Source organism: Gallus gallus, chromosome 4 (genome assembly GCF_016699485.2).
Source record: "Gallus gallus isolate bGalGal1 chromosome 4, bGalGal1.mat.broiler.GRCg7b, whole genome shotgun sequence".
NCBI classification, from domain to species: domain Eukaryota; kingdom Metazoa; phylum Chordata; class Aves; order Galliformes; family Phasianidae; genus Gallus; species Gallus gallus.
Window position 1 is genome coordinate 32,731,902 of NC_052535.1, and position 19,158 is coordinate 32,751,059.

At 34.8% G+C, this 19,158-nt stretch overlaps 1 protein-coding gene across 3 annotated transcripts in view; it reads right to left on the reverse strand.

Moving 5' to 3' along the window:
- LRBA (LPS responsive beige-like anchor protein) overlaps positions 1–19,158 on the reverse strand; it is a 372,868-nt gene that overhangs the window by 309,824 nt on the left and 43,886 nt on the right. For all 3 annotated transcript variants that reach the window (XM_040699152.2, XM_040699153.2, XM_015276673.4), the window contains exons 12-22: positions 17,651–17,759; positions 17,330–17,482; positions 15,904–16,072; positions 14,648–14,727; positions 13,513–13,575; positions 11,631–11,728; positions 9,010–9,102; positions 7,768–7,876; positions 7,332–7,413; positions 5,519–5,642; positions 5,084–5,276 (exon numbers count right to left, since the gene is read on the reverse strand). In XM_040699152.2, coding sequence (XP_040555086.1) covers positions 5,084–5,276; positions 5,519–5,642; positions 7,332–7,413; positions 7,768–7,876; positions 9,010–9,102; positions 11,631–11,728; positions 13,513–13,575; positions 14,648–14,727; positions 15,904–16,072; positions 17,330–17,482; positions 17,651–17,759 — 1,273 coding nt within the window. The remainder of the gene's footprint in view (positions 1–5,083; positions 5,277–5,518; positions 5,643–7,331; positions 7,414–7,767; positions 7,877–9,009; positions 9,103–11,630; positions 11,729–13,512; positions 13,576–14,647; positions 14,728–15,903; positions 16,073–17,329; positions 17,483–17,650; positions 17,760–19,158) is intronic.

Below are 19,158 nucleotides of genomic sequence, written 5' to 3' on the forward strand. Positions count from 1 at the left end.
CCTGTGCAGCTTCATCTATTCAGCTGATCCGTTCTTTCCTGCTTCTCAAAGGCTCAGTCTACCATGCTCATTTTATTCTCAATTCAGTCTCCTCTTTCAGTTCAATTCAGTCAAATTTTAACACAATTATGACACTCAACTCAAACTAAGTGAACAATGAGATGAAAGAGCTCCCCAGTAAACATACATGCTGCATGTGTAAGAGCCAATCAGTGGTTCAAGATCCCTCCTTCCAGCTACTCTGCCTGCAGAATAACAAAATTACTTTCCTTTCAGAAGTCCTGAACAGGAAAAGCCCTCTTACATACCTCCTACAAAAGAAAGCTCAAGGAGGGAAGGTTTAGAATGGATGTCAGGGGGAAGGTCTTCACAGAGAGAGCAGTGAGGTGCTGGAACAGGCTGCCCAGAGAGGCTGTGGATGCTCCATCCCTGGATGTGCTGAAGACCAGGTTAAGGTGAAGCCCTGGGCAACACAATCTAGTACCAGAACTGGAGGTTGGTGGCCCTGCCTGTGGCAGGGGGGCTGGCACTTGATGATCCTTCGGGTTCCTCCCAACCCATGCCATTCTATGATACTATGAAAGGAAGATTGCATCAGGCCCACAACCTTGGAGGGTACATGTACAATTTGAAGGGGGGCTGCACATTCTACTCTACAAGTTCCTTCTGCTCTCCACAAATAAGGTGGTCTTCTCTCAGAATCATTCATATCTGGAAAAGGCAATCTTCTTTTTTAAGAAATAGCTATTCATACCATAAGAATTAACCATCTATATAAGTATTTCAAGCATGCTACTAAATAACTGCACCTCCCCCAGCTTTGCTTCCAAAATCCTGCCAGTTATACAACTCTCTTGGCTAGCTACTTCCATGTCTTCTCAGGGCAATGCAGACACACTTTTCAGAAGACTGAAGAACATCTGAAACTTTCAGAATGTCTTACAGCTAAAAATGCCGAGACACACCAGTGTAGGACACCTTACCCTTTCCAAAATATGGGAGAAAAATGGAGACACAGCCTTCCTCATCAGCTCAGGAATGTCAGTTGGATTTGGACTCAACAGACCATTACTACTGTCTGCTGCTTTCTAAAACTACAGCTTCACATTCTCTTCTCTGCACACTGAAGTGCTTTTTTGGTTTGCATGATTTTTTTTGTTTTGTTGTTGGTGGGCTTTGCAAGGTTTTTTCCCCTCATTTTATATTCACCATATATTAATTTCTCCACCATCTGATCTTTGCTGGTTTTGCCAATTTTCCTGCATACAAATTTAACATTTACCTATGGTTATTACAATTATACTTGGGTAAGAAAACCAACAACTACATTGAAGTAAGTTGTGCTTTAAAGTACTAACATTTTAAGATTATACTTCTTTCCTATTCAGATCAGTGAACAGAACTTCAAAACATTTTCCACTTGAAGAGACAATAAAACTGTAGTATGGACATATTAAAATTTCTGAGTCTTACCCAATGACAATTTGTTGAGAGACTGAAAAAGATTCAGAATTTACCCAACTGTCTTCCCTTTAACCAAACCATACGATAACGTGGAACAACTTTTGAGGTAATAAGATATATTTAAAGTCCTAAAAATAAGGAAGTATTAGTTCTTTCCAGAGATTGAAAACACAGAAATAACCTAGGAGTGCCTTTACATTGTGTAAATCATGTTATCCTTGTAAAACTTGGGGATCCTGCGAGGTCGAAAAGGCAAGTTGTTCACTATTCTTCATTTCCTATTATTAAATATTAACAAAACTATTTGTTCTTTTTACTAAGTAACACCACTCGAGGAATAAAGACTAAGGCCTTGAGACCATGGTTAAAATGTACAAGAAAATGAAGTTCTTCAAAGCTGTCATAAATTCAGTTCTAGCAGATTGAAACAAACCTGAGCTTTAATTTTTTTTCATTAACATTTTTATTAAACTAGAAGTCACAAATGGAACATATTGTATGCAACATGTTAATATTTGAAAAACAGCCAAATATATAGTACAAAAATCAGTAAGAAAAATGAACGAAGTTAAGAAATTCGGCTTTAAAAAGGTTACACACACCTTTTAAATTCTGAGTGCAAGGAAACCAATGTAGTGCAATTATGCTAGAAAAGCCGTTGCTGCTTATAAAACGTTGTGCAGCTGTTGGAGGAGAGGGTTACAGTGACAAACAGCTTCCCTGCTACAAAGGTGGCAGGAAATCTATCAAACTGGACAATAAAATTGCAATTGAGTTTCTTTGGCTTTTTATAGCAGCTGCATGTATCTTGATGTGTAGCTCTGCAAAACCTATCCAATTCTGTAATACTATTCCTTTATACACTAGTTCTTTATCATAGAATGGTGTTATAAATTAGTGGTAGGAAAGGAGCAAAGGGTTGTAAAAAGAAAAAATAAGCAGTAACCCAATACAATTAGAGATGAAATAATAAAAACACAAACTGGTTATTCTCTTAGCAGTGTTAAGGAAATATTTTTGTTCCCATAATTCCTACAATACTTTGAAAGCATACTAGAAATCAAATACACCTGAGATGCACTTAACATCTAACAATTTACCACCTGAATGTTGTATATCCGTGTTACGTATGAATCTGTATGAATCCCAATATTTGTATGGCAGAATAATATTCAAAATAAATAAAAATAGGGGGATTAAAAATTAATTTTATTAGATATAGATATCTAAGGACATTTTCAAGTGATTACTAACATTTCACCACAGAGCTTTTCAGCCATTTATCATAATTTATGTTAATACAGTTGCAAGATAGCTACAAAACACATTGCCTAGCTTTATACAGCTAGCAAGCATAAAAGGCAGATATATAAATATATACAATATTTTTTTTAAATCTAGGCAAATGTATAAAAAGTTAACAAAGTCCAATTTCAAAAGTTTTGATTTTTGTATTATCATTCACACTAATGTTATTATGCTAGTGGTTGATTTTGTTGTTCAACCATTTTCCTTTGTGTTTCTTGAAATGGATATTATTAGCAGCAATGTACAAACAAATAGAACTCAAACTCATCCAAATTCCTTCAAAAAGTCAGTACTGCTCCATTGCTAGTGCTGCCTGTAATCATACACTTCTAACCCCACCAGAGTTCAACTTCCTCCGAAGTACACCGGAAGAAGAAAACGTCCTTACATATTGACCAGAAAGCCAACAAGTTAGACTTAAGCAAACTGATAAGAAGTTGCTTAGACCACCAAGGATACCTTGCTGTATGCCAGCATGCCAGGAACTGCCTGTGAGAAACTATGAAGGGCAAAGAACACAATATTCTCATACAATCTGGTACTGCACAAAAACCATACATGGCTATTCCAAAAAAATTTTACAAAGTATTATAATGTGTACCTCCTATTTCTTGGTATTCTGGTATTTCCTAAAAACAGGTTTCTTTTACTAATATTTGGCTATAATAGGATCACTGAAAATCTTTTTAAATCTTTTTTTTTTTTTTTTTTTGTTAAACATCTATAAATTCTAGACCATTGATTTATCTCATTGTCACTAAATTAAGATAATGAACCTGAACCCAAATCCATATGATTACTTTCACACCAAAGCTGTTTAGGTTGGATTTCATACATAACTTTATCTTCCAACTAAAAAGAAAACCATGCATACAGCTTTTAGAATATGGAAAATAGTTTTTAAATTCAATACACCAAAGCTTTCTATACTGAAGGTAGGAAGGTGTTCTTCCTTTGTGGGGACAGTTCCCCAGCAATTCTAAGCAAACACGGAAATGTTCTAAATTATGCCAGTTTTTATAAACGTGCATTAGAGATTTTTGATCTGGCTACAGCTTGCCATTGTACATTCTATTCTATCCACACCTCTGCATCTTGAGGGAAAGAGAAGAAACAGATTTCTGAGGACAGCAGAGCCAACACAAAAGAGCCAACACAAAAGACAGACGATAAAGCATATTTCAAAAACTAAAAAAGTAATCTCTATGAAGGGTTAAGATTTGGCACTGTATTCTTCGCAGCTGGAATGCATTTCACCAAGTGACTGCTTAATGATACCATACACTTTTTTTACATACAGATTTCTACATTCATCTCCCCATAGCCAAATAATTGACTATCAAGCTATGTATATGAAGAATAAAAAGAGCTGCAAAATAACAGTATTCTTGCTGCTCTGGCAAGGGGGGTGGGGAAGGGAAACTCATACAAAACCAAAGACTCTCAGAAACATTAATGATTCCTTAGAATCCTAAAACAAACATTAGGATTTCAAGAGTTGTAGATGTCCTTCCTTAAACGCTTTAACTGCACACGTGCAAAAAAACTGAATTTACAATTTAAATCATTTTCACTGATCATTTCTGATAAACCAGAATTATAAGACACACTGGTCTTGTTTGGTTTTTTTTGTTGTTGTTGTTGTTCAGAAAAAGAAAGGAGAATTCTATAAGATATAACTTTAATTTGCTTAGAGATCCACTAACAACATTCATGGTATAATTCCAATTGCAAAACAAAAAACAAAAACAAACAAACAAAAACACCAGAAAAATAATGAAGGCTAACAGTCTTTCTCATATTACAAGGATTTGCTTTCGCACTCTGTATCCCATGACAGCTTAACAGCTGAAGCATCTGTCTTAACTCTGATATCCCTGCTTTTCACTGGTTTTACAGTCTGTTCATATCAGCAAAAGGTATTTTTGTTTATGAATAGATACGGTGCGCCCCCTTGTGCTCACACCATCACTAAAAACCCAAGAAGATACTAAAATTTTTCAGAAAATGCTCCTAAAATGATCCTCACTTGTCATTGATTTTCGGTAAAAATCAATACTATCACTATTTCAGCAACCAACCAAACAAACAAACAAAAAACCCCACACATTTCTTTGAAGCATTAAACCAACAAAATTAACATTTAATTGTGAAGTATTTGAAAGAGTTATATCTGGTAATAAATACAGTGGTATTACAATTATTTTAAATACTCATTGTCACATTTAGACTATCACGCTGTATGATCCAGCACTTTAAGGCTCCAAAATTCATTACATAGCATAAAAAAGCTCCCAATTTAAACACTTACCTTTGAATGTGTGATAGACAGTGTATCCACCCAAACACGCCAGCCACCCCACTCATACTTGATAGCATGGTAAAGCAAAATTCGAAAAATGGTATACACCATCTCAGTTATCTTCTGCTCCTCAGAAGTCTTGGGATTAAAACAGCAAAGAGAAAGCATCCACTCCTGCCAAACGGAGCATTGCAACAAACTCCTGCAAAATACACACTATTTAATAAAATTTCAAAATATGTCTTAGAAATACACATCCATCCAGAAAGGAGTACGACATCTCTCAACCTGCAGCAGCGTGCAAGATTCTCTAATTTTACATATCCAAGACTATATTACAGATTTTGCTGAACAGCGATGCTTAATGAGACTAACAAGAACACCTTGTTATGTTCTTTGTGCTGCTTATTTGCATACATATATGCATAAGGTAAGCCATCTTACCTCCTATTTTCTCTGCTGTTATTAAAAAGTTTAATCATATCTGAGAGAAAGGCTCGACGAATCTCCAATGTTTCTGGACTCTGTGGAGAATTACGAAGCAGGATTGCAATAACCTTCAAAATCTCTGTAAGACAGTCAACAAACAAGAAAATATTAGGACCAAGCAAAGATTAAGACACCTTCAAATATCATCTTTATGGTGATTACTTCAAAGAAAGTGAATTCACAAAAAACATATACTTAGAAGAAGCAACTATTTGAGCAGAAAGTTTAAGTATTTCAAATCCCTTCTTCCATGACCTCTCAAACCTGCTCGTACTTCAGGGGAACTGCAGGTCTAATGCAACTGAAGAAAATGGAAGGAGAGTTAAACTACTCTGAATATGATTTTTTAAATATCAAGTTTCAGCAACACAAATGTTATTGAATGATAAAAGAATGTAAAACATATTACTATTAGAATGTGTTAGAACCTTACTATAAGGAAGAGGCAATATATCAGGTATAAAATCAACAAGAGAAAAATGCACAAATTTTGTCCTCCGTTAATAACTGAATTTTTGAAATATGTGAATAATTTAACATTCTTAACAATTTCTAACACTAAAACAATGTTTGAGGAAGGAGACTAAACTTTCTTAATTTAAAGTTCCACTGCTTATTCTAGGAACGTAACGTTTTCTGTGCTTTTGGAGGTGGTCAAAATCATGGGTATCTTCCACCCTATGAAGCAGTGGAACAGTCATCTTCTTTGTTAGTTGAAAAAAAAGTTAACTTTATTTACAAAGTAAGATGCAATTTGTACAAAGTCACTGCGATGGTTTCAATTCATCTTGCACAATTTCTTTAAAAAAGGAAATCTCTTCTTTGAGAAAATCAGTACTGATCTTAAAAAGGTAATTTAGAAATCACTTGTCCCACTAAACCTGAGTAATTCTAATTCATATCTCACACTGCAAATACTCTGTATTAATTACAACAGTAAGTACCAGCTTCCAAAATTTTAAGAAACAGAAATCTCAAGTTTCCTGCTCCATACAGATTTATCATGAGGCAAAGATTTACCATGGCATACTGCAACCAGATTTCTTTCTTATCTGCTTTGCTTTCATTTCAGTTCCTAACTTTCCACATGAAGCAAACCCATTACTACGATCTACTTCTAATAACAAAGAAGCTATGAAAGTAAGAAATATATATTTCTCCAGAAAAAAAATGAATTCCCAAAGCTAACATAATGCCATTGTATTATACAAAGAGTATATTAATATTGCATATAATTCAGGAAAGGAGATCAGTATTTCCTCTTAGTTCAAAAGATATCCAACATTTCACATCAAGACACTTTCCATAAAGCAAGCTAACCAAAACAGTGAGCAGATACACTTCTCGTACTTTCCATCCAACACCATTGGACTGAAGGTAATTTAAAATGAAGGCTGCTTCCATATTTCAGGTAATTTAGTCTGGCATCACTAAATAACGCAATCAGAATTGTGCTGGAGCCTTAACATGTATTAAATCAAAGCATTCCACGCATACAAGTATTGAAAATCCACTTCATAACATGACTGCACAGCCAAAAATGGTGAGTTATGAACTACATACATATTTATACTCAAACGTCTTTTGAAAAACTGAAGAGACTTGCTTCCTAAGTAACTCCACCTAAGTGGAGTTTTCTTGTATGAAATACTACTTAGAAATGAGATGGGAATTAAGACTGGTTACAGTAATGAATAAGCAACTCTCTCCTTCCCTCTCCTAGCAGACTTTTATTATGGTACCACTGAAAAATATTTATCATTCTTACGAGGATTTTGTATCTTCACAGTTGAATCTGGGTCAGGATGTTGTTTATGTATCACTTGAGTACAAATCTGTTCAGTCAGAATCTAGAGAGAAGAATAGACGTCATATCAACACTAATTAAAAGAGCTTATTGAAAAATAGTTGTGTACAACTTTATACACCTTCGTTATTATTTCATTTCTCTATGCTTCTCTAAGCTAAAGAATTAGCTTTTTTCAGCTTACTTATTATCTGGAATTGTTCATAATGAGCACAAACAAGTTAAGCAAAAAAAAAATCAAGTAGTGAACTTCAAGGGAAAGAAAGCAGTACTCAGCTGAGTCACACTTAGATTTTGAAGTCATCTGGAAAACATCAGTAGAAATATGCAAGCAATTTTCTAACAATGTCTTACAATCAATTAGAAAGATGTAATCCTAACTAAAGTATGTTACTACCTCAAATAAGACATTGTACGTGGTCATGGTGATCAGATTTGTATGAAGCATCAGCCTTTCAGCCAGCAAAGAAAACAATCCATGCCCAAGCATGATTTCAGCTTTCCTCCTAAAACAGTACAGAAAGATAAAATAAGCTTAAGTATTCAACCAGCTAGAGAAAAAAGTATGCCTCAAGAAAGAGAAAGTGACTAAATTTTATTATTATTTTTAAGACTTTCACTTTGACAAAGGAAAAGGCTAAGGGTTCCAGTTCTGAAGGAATAAGTCACTCCGTGAAGACAGACAGAAAACAGCTGTCTTTCTTTCATAAACGTGGTCCAGTCACTCATCAGTCCAAAAACCTGTAAAACACCCATAGACTTCTTGATAAACCTTAAGAAAAGGGCATCTTTGTCCTGATATAACTCAGAAGTATCTTTTAACCATGAGCAGAGATCCCAATAGTTATTTAGTATTGTAACCAACTTACCAGGTAACTCAGCTAACTGATATCAATATCACACTTCCTGACATATCTGCACAACTTCATCACTTCCAAAATAAAATTAAAATTAAAATAAAAAAAAACGCGGTGAACAAAGAAAAAATAGTGGACAAGTCCATGTGATACTCCTACGATTTGAAGTAAATAACACACAATCTTTTTACCTTACTACATTTCACATCAAGAAAGGGCTTACTCATAAAAGCTACCAGGCAAATTAAAAAAAAAAAAAAATTGGTGATTTAGCTCAGTTTTACCCAATTTCACTTAAAAGGTTTAAAATGACAATTGAGACATCTTAAATCTGGTTTCCAGTAAGCAATAAGGGTTTCCATCTCATCAGTCTAATTCTTGCTACTAATTTCACTAACATAATGCAAAATTGCACTTTGAAGAGCAGGTAACCACACAGCAAATAAGTAATAAATGACAAGGAATTGAGAATTGACAAGGAAGTGAGAAAACTTAGACAAGTACTTCTACCACGTCAGAAGTGGATTAGTGAGAAACAAATTGAAAGTACTTAAAGAACAGTAGCTGCTATTCAGTGTAGTATATTTAATGATTAACCAACAACATAGCTTTTTTATTTTATATACAAAACAATACGCATACACAAAACAACTCAGACATACATATAAATAAAAATTCTCTTTACATATATTTATATACACACACACACACACACAAACACACACACTTATGAGTCTCAAGATACTATTATTTTTTTTTTAAAGAGTTCCACCAGTACTTACTTTGGAGCAAGATGCTTTAAGAAATATCCCATCACTTTCAGAGCTTGCACCCTGATGCCTTCACTTTTTGATGCTAAAAGTTTGTAGACGACCCTAAGTAGAAAAAAACACAAAGCTTCCTGAAACAGTTGAAATGCCAACAGGTTTTGGCATGACAAATTAATTGCAACAGCCTGGAAATAAATTTATGCCCAAGCCTATTTTAAAAGGATGACTATTAGTGAGTAAAAGAAACAGAACGACATTTCTTTTAACTGCCCGACAGTTTGCGATTTCACATTTTATAATTATATTTAGAGATCTTCAAATCAAGTTAAAGCACCTCCCGAACACCAATATCTACATATGCAGCTGTGGAAAGTCTACTGCAATTCCTACATACAAAGCTATTTTAATCTGACATTTCATCTAGAAAACTAAGCAAGCAACTGTTTTATTATACATGCAGCTGTATAGGTATGGTTACGTACAGATGGGGCTTATTTTTTTTTACTACCACAATATTTGACACTTGTATGCTTCAACAGAGTACACACAAAAGTAAAACAGCAATTTGGTAAGCATTTTTCTCATTTCACTCATTTTGGTTTCTGTTTTTTGGAAACAACCAAGTTACCATTCTTTGCTAGAGATGCAAAAGTCAACGTATATGGGGGCCTTGAGAACAAATTCATTTATACAATCCTCTCTGGATAAACAGGCTCTTGCTGAATGTACTAGCTACGCTAGCACTAGCCAATGCTCAGTGATTCCAGAAATTAGGTTTCTTGCAGTCACACAAAGTTAAGAAACAGTAATTAGTGACATTCTAAGGACGTGTGATGTATGCAGTCTGCCTGGCAGCCAGTGTAAAAATCCCATTCCCCCAAGCAGCACTCAACTTCTGTAAGCATATGATAGATAATCATATTCCCATCAACTGTCCCTGATTACTAGATAGCTTCTTATCTCTATATATTTAAAGCAAAAGATCTTCTCAAGAAGTTCTCCTCGTTCACTAAATCAAACTGAGTAAAATTATATTATAGCTCTCTTAGTATAGGGCAACAGGAGAGTAGATAAATTAAAAATTCCTGAAAAATCTCTTCCAGAAGTCCTGGCTTTGGAGCTCTTAATTTAGTAATCACGAAAAGTTCTCAAAAGCAACCTCATCTTTAATGTAGTTTACCTATATTTCCAAAAAAGCAATCACAGTCACCAGCAGAACTCTGCAGTCATCTATTCCTTAAGCTAGTTGGTAGGAGTTCTCCTCCCTATAGACTAGCTACCACGGGTGACTGTAGGAGACTTCACCAGTGCCTTCAGAGGTGTATAATGACAACAGAACACTACTTCATCAGGCACATTTGACGGAGGAATACACACTTTATTAATTTCCAGAACACGGTGTCTGTAATTGCAAATAGCAGATATATCACTAAGCATGGAAGCAAGCTGAGAATGACCGACGACGATACTGGAGCAAGGAATGTAACAAACGAGACAGGAGAGCAAAATGATTTCTCACAGTAGACTCACCATTCAAACTGACTTGCCTGTGCATTAGTTAATAAAAAAGAAAATGTCTAGTGCCAGTTGTTAAATAAAAATAAATATATTACATTGGAGACTCAACATGACATTCAAATGTTTTATTATTTGGAGTTTTTATTAGTTTCCTATAGCACAATACATTACCATACAAATGAAGTCTAAGGTGAAGAAAATAGGTTAAAAGACACAGCCTAACACTGAGAGTGGAGGAAACAATTATGAACGTGCCTGAATGTTGTCTCTTGAGAAAGGGCAACTAAAAAAAAATGTATGTATAAATGGGGGTTAACCAATAGGTGCAACAAAATGTATGAAATGAGACTTTGCCTTTATATAGCAAGAGAATTACTATTCCTCATACACTTCTAAGAACAGTTCTTGTATTTCTTTGCCTGTACCAGCTCCTCCCCTGCCATGTCCAGGCAGATGGATTTTTGAAAATAGGAAAGTTCAGTAATGATGTCCTTCTAAGAACCACAAAACAAATCAGAGTTACAGTCTTATTCTAGCAGATCTTTACCTGTGCTTTAACTGTTAGAATTTCCTGCTTTCCCTACTTTCCTCTCACAGTAGTTTTAAAAAATATCTTTCACTTTGTTGGGAAGCAGAGATTGTGAATATAGCAGTGTGACAAATGTAAACAAAGGGTTTCCCCTGCAAAAGTGTGATCATGCCTTACACATTACAAAAAAAAAAAAGGAAAAAAGCTAATAAAGATCAGAAGAAATCTGAACCAACATTTGTCAGCCCTTTCAGTTCCAAAACACATGCAATAAAGGGTGGCAAAAGAGTAAATGCTGGTAGATTAAGACTTAACTTCAATGTATAGACTAACTCAAATTGATCACTACCTGTTTTAAGCATAATCAGTGCCTTGGAAACATTTTTTAAAAAGACCTCATTGATGATAAATCCAACATCACCTCTTGTCAAAAGAACACCTGGACACAAAAATCTCTCAAGAGGAACTGTGTGAGATCACAACAAATGCATTAATGAGGATCTTTCAGATTTCACAGTAATTCTAGCAAGTAACAGTATGGTTAAAAATATCATTTCCTTTTGCCCTCTTACAAAACTTCACTTACTGTAATCCATTCCTCTGATCAAAAGCAGGGATCATAGAACTTGGGTGCTCTGACATGAGAGCAACAAGCAACTGCAGGACATCCATTAGATTGTCATCCTGTTAAATAAAAGTTATAAATTTAAATTAAAAAACATCTATGCTAGGACATTATTTCAGTTAAAAGAATCTCTATAAAATACTTCAAAATAATCTGGAGAGTAACAGTAGCAACTAGGACAAGATCAAAAGAGCTACAGACCTGGAAGGAAAGAGTGTGTGATCAGGAGAAAACATTATGATGAAAACAAGGAGAAAACATTATGATGAAAACACTTTTTTTACTTGTAGAGTCAAAAATTACATCAATGACTGGGAAGTATGTCTTGGGCAGGGAATGGACTATTAGACTGCGTTATTTTCTTCCATGCACATACTTGCCTGTGCATACGCACATTTCCCTCTCTTCTACTGCACAGGAGCTAGAAATTAACTGCCGAACATTTTCTGTGACACAAAGTAGTTGTTTAACATAAAATCTCTACTAACAAATGTCTATCCAAGGAAAAAAAAAATACCACAGCTTGCCACAGGCAATACTTAAAATGAGTAATTCAAGATGTTCAATAAAGTTTCTTTTCGACACCAATAGTCTAAAGAATTTTAACCTACAGCTTAAGAATTTGTTCCACATTAGTTATAACTGAAAATAATCTATGAAATACTGAAATGTGATTGTTTCTCCTTTTATCATTCATTGTGGTAATTAAATGAAAATTTATTTTACAAGTGCTTCCCAAATTTTCCAATTTTCCACTTCTGAACAAATATTCTGGTTCCTTCCCTAGTAGAAAACCAATTTTACATCCCTCATAACAACTGTGATCACATAAAGATATTACTAGTTTATATCACAGACACTATCACTGACATATAAGCCCAATGATGAGGCCAAATTCTATTTTTTTTTTAATGTTTTTCTGGATATACATCAAGATACCTTATTCTGTGGCATCCTGCTTTTAATATTTGACCCTATAAATGGCTTAAAAATAGTTAAAAATATCACCTTCTCATCTGAAGGCCACAAAGTTTCTGCTCTTTTGGTTTACTCCTGTATGTTAACAAGACTCTTATTTTTTAAAAAATTTCTATATTATAAAGTAGAATGACTTAAGTTAATGACCATGATACCGCCAAGTACGTGGACCAGTAATCAGCACAAAGAATAAAAGGAAAATATAGGTGTAAACAGAAAAGAAAAAAAAAAAATCTGTACTGCTTGAAGTTCAATTAATTCCTTATTTTTCCCATTTCAAGCACTCTTACAGAGATGAGATCAGTTAGATTTATGTTCCCATTTCCCTTGTCTTTGATGTTGCATCTGGCATAAAGTGCCTTTTCCTGGTGCTAAAATATGAAGATGCAGATGTATCAGTGGTAACCAACATTTTCTCCCAATTAAGTTTATATGCTTCTCTTAGATGCCATTAACATACATCTTTATTTTTTTAATGCATGTTTTCAATTTTATTGCTTTATTTAAGAAGCAAAATAAAAAGGAGTCAGAAACAAAAAATATTACTTAGGCAGCATAAAATAGTATTTTGTCTTTTTTTTTTTCTCTCTCCTCTAAGTCAGTCTCACCATCTGTTTTTCTGCCTGGCAAATCAGTTTGCAGAACAACATAGGAAACCATTTTGACTTCCTAGCTTAATGAACTTCAATCTAACATCGAACATAGTACTTAAATCACTGCAAGAAAACTGGCAGTTCAGCACGCTACAACGAAGTTGAACAATATTTGCTATTTCCTCTACAGAGCCATCTTGTGACATCAAGACAGTAACACTGGAAAATACAGTGCAAAAGTAGCACCCAGAAAACAAACGTTTAAAAATTACCTCATGAATAGTGAGTAGATAATTGAGGATTGCCTGCAATTCTTCTTCTTTTATTCCATAGTCCTTTAAAAAGAACCAAGTTTTAACTATTATCTTTCAAGGACAAAAGAATCATTCTCAAAAGAACATCATTAGAAGCCATGATTACATACAGTTCAAGTCTCACAAGGCAAATTTGCTTTCATTTGATACTATAATAGCTTCATAAATAGAAGACAGTTTTTTTCTGCCCAAGAAGGACCCACTGAAGCTTAAAAATGTACAAGAACAACCCAATACAGGCATAAAAAATAGGCTGATACTAATAAAGTACAATGAAATTGATAGAGTAACATATAGCAGCTCATATAAATTGATACAGAGAATATGAACATCTCATTAATAACAGAATTAAATTAAGGTGTCAAAGATGAGTCAAAGTAGACCTGTGTCTTTTAGCTACGCATATAGCCAACTTTACTTCTTATGCTACTACAGAATTTTATTTTCAGTTACTTCCAATTTCGCTGAAAGTTAAATCATTTATGGCTTCTAGATTAGGAATGTACCTTGAAGGGTTTTTTTTTTGTTTTGTTTTTGTGAACATGAAAACATTCATTTCTAAGAATGGGATCATGGAAGGGAAAAGCTGTTCCTTCATTTCCAGGGCTTCCATGTTTTATTTATTTATTTATTTTAACTAAGTCACTCAACTCCCAAAAAGATCTTGCACAAACAAGAAGTATGCAGAAGAATCAACCTTTAATCATGAACACCCTTTTTACTGTCCTTGTGAAACTGTATCCGAAACTGTCCAAGTTATAAATCTCTCACAGAAAAAGATAAAACTAACTAAATTTTAATGAAAGACTTATTTTTCTAGTTAAGTCTTCTCTGATACTTCAATTGTAGATCATCTGATTTAAAGAAAAAGGATGAGAACTTTTCTGGTAATTACTCCTCTCAACTGCTGGGAATCAGCATAGCACAGGGTCTCTCAGTAATAAAGAGGGAAAAAGGGAGCTAAATTCAAATACAGAAAAGACATAGCCTAGAAAAGGAAGGAAGACGACGCTGTTTACAATACTCAGCTTTCTTAAAAGAAAATACTATGTCAGAATGGATTTCTTTATGAAAAGAAACTTAAATATCCTACCTTCATCACTAGTTGTTTAATGAACATCAACAAAAATGCTCGCAGAGATAAAGTCTCTTTTTGAGTAGGCCGTGGCCCATCTACAAAAGAAAAGAAGTAGATACATGAAATGCAAATTAAGGGTGGTTATTAGCATACTATGCATTTTCATATACAGAAAAAATGGCATTCACTGTGTGAAGAGAGCACAATTATTAGTACAGTTTTTTCTCTACTTCTTAACACAAAATAGTGATGCATTCTACTACAGTTAGCAAAACCTCTGAGGTTCTAGAACTTTATGTCAAAATATCCAGATTTTAGCAGTTTTCAATTGTTTTTAAAGTTGTTCTACTAAAGTCCAAAGGAAGCCTTTGTACACGCTGGCTACAACTACAATGAGAACCAATCCTAGAGCACTACATATAAAGATTATCTTGATAATCAAAGACCAAACTTGTTAACTCTAAGTCAAGAGGACCTGTTTCTGCCATATCTGTGTAAAGACAACTTCCACTAAAACATTTTAAATACTCAAATGCTGAATCATCCCCAGGAGAGACAGAGTTAAAAAAACAGGTTGCAACCAAAAGTCAAAGTCAAGTAAGAGCTTTCATACAGAAAGCAAATGTGCAGTTGCAAATACATGTCTAGGAATAGTTTTTAAATTTGAACATAGGTTCACATTGTTTTATGACCTCATTCTCTGCGGAAAAGCAAATCAAACAGCAAATGCAAGTGATTATACAAGCGTATGTATCCTATACATGATAAGCCCACAGGCACATTTCGTTTAAGAACAGTTATGTTCAATATCGACCAAACTAGTGAAAAATCAGTCATGGATTTAAATAAGATTATCTAACACACATGCTTTCCCAATAGATTAGCTCAGAAATTAAAATAAATTTGTGTCTTGATTGGGAAAATAGGGGGAAAAAAGCTTATCTTTACTCACTATGGGAGACAAAATACCACAAAGGGATCTTTGCAACCAGGCACACATCTACCATTCCAAAATCCTACAATTTTGCTAGTCAGCTCTATTTAGTATTAATCCACATCAGTCTTTTGTCACAGAGGACATTGTTTTCTTCAAAAGGTTTCACTCGTTTCTTAAAAAAGAACTTTCAAGAATATCTTATGGACAAAAGCATGCTGTTGAGACTGTTACAGTGAACCAATTCCACTAAAGTACAATTTCTGGAATATACACAGTTCTATTACATTGTATACAAGAGAATCCTCAAAACAAACAAGTAGAAATTAATACGTACCTATGCCTTTGGGAGTTATACCACTGCGATCTTGAGGATTCACTACCCAGTAATAATACTTCAGGGTATGCATGACCAAAAGAACTGTCCCAACTCGTCTAATTGCACCATATATGTTAACAGTGCCAATGAACTCAGTAGACAAGTAAGTGTACAGGATCAGTTGAACCTGCAACACCCAATCAGGAGATTAAAAATCACTGCAGCAAAATTACAGCATATCAGACAACTGCATTCTTGAATTTCATCTACTAAAATTTCTTAAAAGAATAGATTTTCTGAGTATAAAGTAGTCACAAAGCTCCTAAAGGTCTCGCCAACTGACAAAAAAATAAATCAAATCATTTCTAAAAATAAAATGAATTGTTAATAAAAATAAAATAGATTGTCGGGGGTTTTTTGGTGGTGGTTGTTTTTTTTTTTTCTTTTTTTTCCCAAGGTAGTCCACTCTTACAGGAGCACAAAAGCATGACAGCCACACTATCACAGATAGCTGAAGTTGACTGGCACTGTTTGGGGGCACGGTGAGGGGTTGCGCTGAGAATGGAATGAAGTTGCCCAGACATGCCTCACCAGTGCTGACCATAGGAGCAAGTCCACTTCCCTCAAACCCACTGGCTACACTGTCTTCAGTTAGTGCTACTTACAACTGGAAAGAAACCTGCATTTGCCAGAAGAATTTCACACAAAGTATTTTTTTTATTATGGGAAGTGCATATATAGAAATTAAAGCCTATATTAAATTTATTTCTCTTTCTCTGCTGAGGAATAATGACTTAAAAATAATTCTCTAACAATTTCATTTAGCCATAGCAAAGAGATGCTTTGCTGTGACTTCTATAGTACCATGATTAGTGTTGGCTCAGTTTTTTTTTAAAGGAATAACAACTCTTCATGGAAGGGACAAAAAGGTCTGATGAGATTTTAAGTAGAACCAACTGGAAAGTTTCTGTTTAAGTGGGTCACACTCAGAGAACAGATTCAAAAAAGCAGAAGTACTTTGCACAGAGTACATGAACTTAAATAAACTTAATCTTAACTTAAATAACTTCAAACCGGACAACCCAGGATGATTTCTCATTAAAATTACCATTTTTGTTTGTTTGTTTGTTTTGTTTTTTTTGTTTGTTTGTTTGTTTGCCAACTAATCCATTCATACTTCTCTGTCAATCTAAAACACTAACTCAGGGGCTCCACAAGCCAACATATTTCATTCTGCTGAACACTGTAGCTTCCTAATTCTCTGATTACTTTGGGAGCCTGCAACACTTGACTGCCACATGCAGAAAAAACAAAGTCTGAAACAGTTTCTATGTGATTTCTGCTGGAAGCCAGGACCTTTAATTGCATTAAGCCGGTCTTTATCTCAACACTCCCAAATAGATACATCATAAGGAACTGTATTCATAAGAATAAACAGTTTTACCTGCGCTGGGATATGAATCCATATTGCAGGATTAAGGAGAATATGATCACATAGCTGTTTCAGCAAGGGCACCCCATTGTGCAAGTTGCTCAGGTACTTAGAAAATGCAAGGCATAGCTCTAGCACAGCTCGGGTAACATGAGCTTTGGAAGACTGTAAAAGAAAATATGCTTAAACAAGAACCCTGAAGATTACTGTGTCCACTGAGTTTTCCCCCTCCCCGCCCTTTCCCCTCCACCTGCCACGCCTCCCCCCCCCTCCCCCCTCCCCCTCCCCCCCAAAAAATTAAACAAACATGAGTTCAAAAAAGTTTTCTTTTACCTTTTCCAAGCTATATCCTATCACAAGGAAGCCCTTACAGGAAAGCATTTGATCTTGCATAGCAATCGAGTTCTTCAACAACTCCATAATAAAAGCCAACAAAGTGGAACTGAAAAAAGCAATATTTTAGAAACACATTTTAAAGTGTGACCACAACAAGATAGAAACTATTTTCAAATTAACACTTCTATCATGCAGCCCATAAATACAATCAATGTATCAAATAAATGCTTAGATCAGAATTTTAAGCACAAATTTAAAAACCTCTCATTCCTTTCTTTAAATTAATGTATGCCTAACTCAAAACTTTGTACTCCAAGCATGCAATAGCAAAATTCTAAAAATACAATTTTGCAGCAAGGCAACAATTAAGCGTGTGGTTCTCTCCGCTTCTTGTTTCACTTATATACTTCTGCAAGATCAGTGACCAATGTCATTCCACTTACCACTGCTTCACTTTCAGATGAGCAGGTGGAAATATTTCTCTAGATAGAGCTTTACTATTGGTTTGAGTTAATTCAGCTCCACACTGCTGCTAGAAGTAACATTCATGCCCTTGCGTCATAACACCAGAGCCTATCTATGAATCTCTACAAGCCAGCTGAAAAATCCTCTGTAGATGAGTTACTCTGCAACCGAATCAAATCCTTGATTTATCATGTAGATGCATAACTCTAAGTCATCTCAGGAGAGGTCCAGGAATGCACAAATGGGCTGAAGGAACTTTGTAAGCACCCCCCCTTCACAATGGTAGGGATGTAGATAATCTTTCAATCACCATAAAGCCACAATTGCAACGAAACAGAGCAAATAGACCAACTCTAAAAAAACAATACCTTTGCTGTTATTGTATTTATAATCATTTGTACTGTAACTGAGGAGCTACAGCAGCTTCTCTTTCTGTTCAGGAGCTGGACTGATGAGAAACAGAGTTGAATCCAGGGAAAAAGCCAAAAAATTCATACGTTCTTAAAGCTTGGCAGTAACAACATGTAGTAGAGTAAAAAAGAAAACAGCCTTTGACTGTTTTTGGTATTACCTTCAATGTCAAAATACTAATATATTTTAAGAATGCTAATAAGTGAGCTGAAAAAAGATTGCATTTTCATTCTTCTGTTCTGTTTTCAAGCTGTATGCCACAAAATGTCTGAAGAAAAAGTAAAAAAGGATTGCTTTCATATAAACTGAAAAAAGCATCTTTCCCAGACTTTGTTTAGACATCTAGCCCAATGGATTTTTTTTTCTGTGACAGGAAAAAGCTCAAAAAAAATTGTCCATAATTATGGTACAAAGAAAAGAAAATTGTCACATAGCAACAAGCATCCCTTCTGATTCTGTACGAACTTTCATGGGAAGTATGGTACAAAATAAAAATACTTCACAAAACAGTCATACCTGCAGCAATGTTATGTTTTTGTAGTTAGACAATAACTCATTGTTTCACAACTGAAATTACAATACAGTGCCAATTAATAAAGCAAGATTTAATTTCCTTTACACAAGTAAGA